Raw genomic sequence first — 5,699 nt, 5'->3', positions numbered from 1 at the left:
CACTGCTCTTAAATGACCCAGCTTGGATCTGCTTAAGTTCTACGCCCAACTGAAAACATCTCTTAAGTCTGGGGTGTTCATATGACTTAAATCTTTGCTGGAGTCTTTATTGATCACGAACTTATTTGGGAATAAGCACTACAAGTTGGAAGGAACTGTGTTGAATGTTTCATTTTAACAGAAATATTTGACTGTAATGTCCACTGGCATCTTCTTTCTGCAGTTCACCTCACACTGTAATGTTTCCACAGAGATGAAACCTTTCCTGTGAGGTAAGAGTCAATAATCTTGTGTAAACTGGCTCCTCAGTTTTGTAGCCTGACCTCTGACCTCTCTGAACTGCACTGAACTGCATGAACTCAAAATGAACTGCACTTTTAATGCCACCTTAACTCCCCAGCTGGGTCTTGGATTGAGCCCAGGGACAAGAGCTGACGAGTCCCAAGGGAGTGGTACTGGTGCTGGAGGTAGTGGTGGCTTGTGGGTGACATTCCTGCTTGGTACTACACTGATTATCATGTGTGTCGTGGGCATGTCCGGCAACACATACACACTTATTGTTACACGCTCAGCTGCTTTGCGACGCACAGGTTCTATGTACGTTTACATCATTAATTTAGCTCTGGCTGACCTGCTGTACCTCTGCACCATCCCTTTTGTAGTCTGCACCTACTTTGCCCACGACTGGCTGTTTGGTGAGGCCGGATGTCGCATCCTACTGAGTCTCGACCTCCTCACCATGCATGCCAGTGTCTTCATTTTGGGTGTTATGAGCTTGGAACGGTATCGTGCTGTGGCTAAACCCTTCAGTGCACACAAGACCTCGTCCCGCAACCGACGGCTAGTGTCAGGAATTATTTGGGGGTTATCTTTTCTGCTAACGCTTCCCATGATGGTGATGATCCGACTCAGGGAGGGCAAACCCACTGTGGCTGGTTCAGTCAAGAGAATCTGCTATCCAACCTGGACCCCTGAGGCCTTCAAGGCTTATATCATTGCCCTGTTTTTCACCAGTGTTTTAGTCCCTGGATTGGTAATTGTTGGACTGTATGCAGGGCTAGCTAGGCGCTACTGGGTAGCACAGGCTAACTTAGGGGGTAGCAGCCACTCTGCCAGAAGGACACGACTCAAACAAAAAGTCGTATCAATGATCTTTAGCATTGTGGTAGCTTACTGGACTTGCTTCTTGCCTTTTTGGGGATGGCAGTTAGCCAAACTGTTCTCTCCAGAGTCCCTCAAAGCTTTGTCTCCAGCTGCTCATAATTATGTAAATTTCTTTGTCACATGTCTCACGTATGGAAACAGCTGTATAAATCCATTTCTCTACACTCTACTGACTCGGAACTACAAAGATTATTTAGCACAGAAAGGACAGTCATCAGGATCCAGCAGGGCTGATCCCGGGTCAGCTGTGACAACCCCACTGCAGGACTTTTAGTGAATTAGCATTAACTGTTACTTATAGCCTGCGTTCAAGCGATCTTCTTCTGATCAATGTTCCATTTGCCAGAACTGAACTGGGAAAGAGGGCTTTTACTTATGCTGCCCCTTCTACATGGAACATGATGCAAAAAGACTGGAAGATAGCATATCTTATTTCATTAAATGCTTTTAAGTCCAAATTGAGAGAGCCAGAGAAAAATGTTTTTTAAAATGTAATTGTTACTTATAACATGTATGTAACTTTGTAATTTTAACATGTTGTCGCCTCTTGGCCAGGACTCCCTTGAAAAAGAGGTTTTTAATCTCAATGGGACTTTTCCTGGTTAAATAAAGGTTAATAATACTAAACTGTCCAGTCATAATATGTTTTGATTCAGAGAGGCCATTTTTTATTATCTACATTGAGTTGACCCAGCTAAAACCTAACTTCCTCTCCTGTCTTAAAGAGAGAGTTAACTAGTCTTGTTAAGGTTTTGTGGGTTTTGAGAAAGTAGAATTAGCTGAATTAACCAAACTTGACTGAATGCATTTAATAAACTAGACATTTAGCTGAATCAAATGCATTTCAATCACAATGACAAACATGGTTCTGACTCCATTTACATTTCCTCAGTCTGACGAATCAGGTTAGGACGAATCATCTTATCAACTTTGTTCATTTTGTACCAAATTACATGAGATATCTCAAATGTTAAATAATGAATAAAATTATAAGTGCAGAGAGGCATGGACTAAACTGACTAGAATTCACTGTGTTCATTATCTTTCTATTTGTTATGTTCTGTTGAGCAGATAGACATCTATGATTTACTGATATAGAGGTTGAAATGTGAGTATTTTATCTAAAAAGTATTTGAATTGGCAGTTTAGTACAAAACAGAAAAGTTTTGAAGGCCTTTTTTTTGGACAAAATACTGAACACAAGAAAATGACCAGAAAATGTTCTGCAGTACCTTATCCATTTTAAAAAATCATAAATACTCTTTATATACATTATCCACAGTTTCTGTAATTGATCAAATACAATGTGTAGTTTACAATAATGGAAAAAGTTGGTACCGTATTTTCACATATTTTTACTGTGTAACAATTAAAGTGAAACTGCTGTAAAAACAAAACAATAGAAAAGTGAATGAGAACTGTTTTCATATTTTTGTAATGGCCCAATTTGCCAACAGCTTTACAGACAAATACTTTTCATCTCTATCTATGAAATGTCGTTGCACTGTGCCACATTCCTCAGCCTCCAGACGCTTGTCTTTTGAGTCCTCCTGTAAATTGTCTGTATAAGTGTGTGCTACATCTCCCACCTCACCTCCTTTTCCATGTCGACCTTTATTCTTTTTTTAACCTATTTCCTCATCACATATTAAAGATAATGACCAATACAATTCTGGGTTTTCTTTTTTCTCCCTCTTTTTTAAACTTTGCATAACTTTAAAAAAAGAGGCAAAAATAATAATTCTGCTTTTGAATTACAGACATTGACAAAAATGCGTTGGCATCTTCTTTTAGTGTTTTTAAACACCCACTGCTTTTACTCTTGTACGTTACAATGATATAAAAATTAAACCCTGAAACAGGTCTGAAATATGTTTTAGAACATGTAGGTGTAAATTACATGTGGTGTTTCGTATTTCAGAGGAAGTAAATGAAGAAGACTCTTTTCTTTTAGGGTTTTATTAACAAATCCAGCTTTGCTGAGCTGTCCTCCAACCATAGTAAGGTAAGATGTGCCGGGGCTCCATCTTAAGGCCATTTCCTCTAATTACAACATCAGCAATCTAAAGCAGTTGACATTTCCAGAGTTACTTTTCAGATTTCATATTAGCAGTCAAGCCTAATTTCAGCTATTGAAAAACATGAGAATGTTTTAGCAACAAGCAAAACGTAGAGAGGTGAAGGGTTGGGGCTTAAGAAGAGGTCAGCCTCTACTTCAGCTTGAGGCCGATGATTCTCGCATCACCGCTCACATCGAAGTACTTGTACTTGACATCACCCAGGCGGTTGGGGAAGGTAATCATGCTGCCGTCAGGAAGCTTGATGTAAAATTCCTCGTTGTTGAAGTTGATGTAAAACTGAAGAAGTAAGAAAAAGCAAGAGGGAAAAAAAGAGGTGAATGACATTTATCGTTTGGTTAAAAGGATACCTTTGTTTTTTTGAAGCTTGGGCTCAGACACGGACAGAACCTAAGCTGCTGTGGATGCAGTCAACTGCAAATTTATTTTAGCCATCTATTAAAAAAACAAAAACCCAGGTTATAAATATCAATATCATATCAAGGATCAACTAGGTGACATGAGCACGACTGTGTGTGTCATCCAAGCAGATTTTAAAAATACATGTGGACACAAGTGCTACCCCTCAGCCTCCTTGTAGATACACCTATGGTATACACCTATATCGACCCTTTCTTGAGTTATCGCATTTACAGTCTTGGGTGTCCATGCCGCCTGGCACTCTGGCCGCCTCTGTTTAACAGCGCCAACCATCTCCGGTTGTGTACATGGCTGAAGGCAAGCTAAAACAGTAAGAATCTTCAAATTAAAAAACAAAACAAATCAGATGCTGATATTATATCATTTGCTTCTGACTCTGTCCACAGTATACTGCAGTTAGATGCTTTAACTCCTGCCTCTCCCAAACGTGGCCATGCATGCAGCTATCTACTACAGATGATTCACTGACTATAGATAAGTACTTCAAGCAGATCCCCTTCCAAGAAAGTAAACAGTTCCTTGAATTTCATTGTTACACAACTGTAAGAAAGCTGCAGTTTCGACAGAAAATCCTCCTCCAGAAACATCTGGGGCAATCTTTCTCAACAGCTATTAACTTTTATGGGCCCATAAAGCCTGTCGTGATTACCCGTTGACCTAGCAGCTTACAGCGCAGGCACCAAACCCATTAATTACACCCTGATAGTCAAAGAAATGATAACAGCTTGGAAATGCAGTTCATTTACCCAGGGTGTGCTTTACCTGAATACTCTTTAAATTAAAGTGCAGCAGGTGTGTGTGTGTGTGTGTCTAAGAGTACAATTACATTTTTTAAAGCTATCAGCTATAAAACCTTGCCCATAGAGTGACATGCAAAGATGTTATAAATCAAAGGATCAGCAAATCAAGGCCCTGTCTTAGTTAACGTTATCATCTGACTGATATACACAATTGAGACGTTGTAACTTTTATGAGCTTTCATTTATATTGTGAAATTGGCACTCAGTCCAGTAACACAGATGACTTTGTTCTCTGTCGTCTGGAGAACTGTGTTTTAGCATTTGCATTGATGTTAAACTGGTTATGTCAGTGTGTAAAAGCCTTGCTTCTTAAACCATTCGAACCTCTTCAGAGTGTATTGTGTGTTGGTGACTACATTTTTCAGACGCCACACGTCTTCATACAAACCTTGCATTCTTCTCCACGTCTGAAAGGGAAGTTTGATTCGTGGATCTCGTCACCCCAGCTACCCCCGGATAAAGAGTTGAAGACGATGGTGTTGGAGTCTAACCGGGGGTTGAGGTGCATGGCGATGTTCTCACGATCATGACCGATGTTGATGGCAAAACTGCAACAGATGCGGGAAGGAGAGGAGAGGAAGGAACATGAACTCGACTCGCTGCTTCCTGACAGATAACTAAATCGACTTTGCTGTGTGAAATGGACAGGACACTCTCAGCATGAACATCTTAGGAGAAGGTCTCACCTGTCACCACTCTCACCAGGCTTGACACGGACTTTTAACTCCAAGCCCTGCTTGATTGACATATCCTGGATTTTCTGTAAAGGAAAGCGACATAGGAATAGACACATTGAAAGATAAACCAATTCTTGCATTCTTTCAGAGCTTTTTGGTGGGAACTTTAGTTTGCTTCTTAGAAGGAAGACAGGATGAAATAATGATAATAATAATAATAGGAAGATTTCAGTACTCATGCTCATTCTTGGATGATAAAACTCTTCCTTGTAGAAGTGTGTATAGATCTGGTCTATCAGTTTTATTTATTAAATTTTAGGAACTATCTACATGATGGTTTGAGACAGCGGAACTGCCATGAGCAAACTGATGATTAGCGCTTGTCTTATCTTAGCAGTTGATGATCAACCGAGGTAAAACAATGTACCCACGGTTGTAAAATTAACAAAACAGGAAGGTGTCGTATTTGTTCACTGACGTGGTCGCCATAAAAAAACAAAACAAAACACCCACACAGTGATCTATAGCTCTTCAGACACTAGTCATGTCTAGCATGTCTT

At 40.0% G+C, this 5,699-nt stretch overlaps 2 protein-coding genes across 3 annotated transcripts; one reads left to right on the top strand and one right to left on the bottom strand.

The window, feature by feature from the left end:
- Positions 1-364: 364 nt before the first annotated feature.
- uts2r4 (urotensin-2 receptor 4) lies at positions 365-1,438 on the top strand. The gene has a single exon (XM_085355409.1). The coding sequence runs from the start codon at positions 365-367 to the stop codon at positions 1,436-1,438; it is 1,074 nt and encodes a 357-aa protein (XP_085211535.1).
- A 1,936-nt stretch (positions 1,439-3,374) lies between these two features.
- Positions 3,375-5,216, bottom strand: lgals2b (galectin 2b). Of its 2 annotated transcripts, none has more exons than XM_085355576.1 (3): positions 5,149-5,216; positions 4,851-5,010; positions 3,375-3,521 (listed from the first exon to the last, which is right to left on the bottom strand). In XM_085355576.1, exons 1-3 carry the CDS (start codon positions 5,208-5,210, stop codon positions 3,375-3,377), a joined length of 369 nt encoding a protein of 122 aa, XP_085211702.1. In that variant the 5' UTR covers positions 5,211-5,216. The 2 variants fall into 2 exon arrangements, with proteins under 2 accessions (XP_085211702.1, XP_085211704.1); XM_085355578.1 differs by having other exon boundaries at positions 4,851-5,022; positions 5,161-5,216.
- Between the last annotated feature and the right edge of the window lie 483 nt (positions 5,217-5,699).

Source organism: Diplotaxodon limnothrissa, linkage group LG6 (genome assembly GCF_057381915.1).
Source record: "Diplotaxodon limnothrissa isolate DT_005_m linkage group LG6, D_limnothrissa_male_GT1.1, whole genome shotgun sequence".
NCBI classification, from domain to species: Eukaryota; Metazoa; Chordata; class Actinopteri; order Cichliformes; family Cichlidae; genus Diplotaxodon; species Diplotaxodon limnothrissa.
The sequence above is the reverse complement of the archived record's forward strand: the minus strand, read 5'-3'. Positions and strand labels throughout refer to the sequence as shown.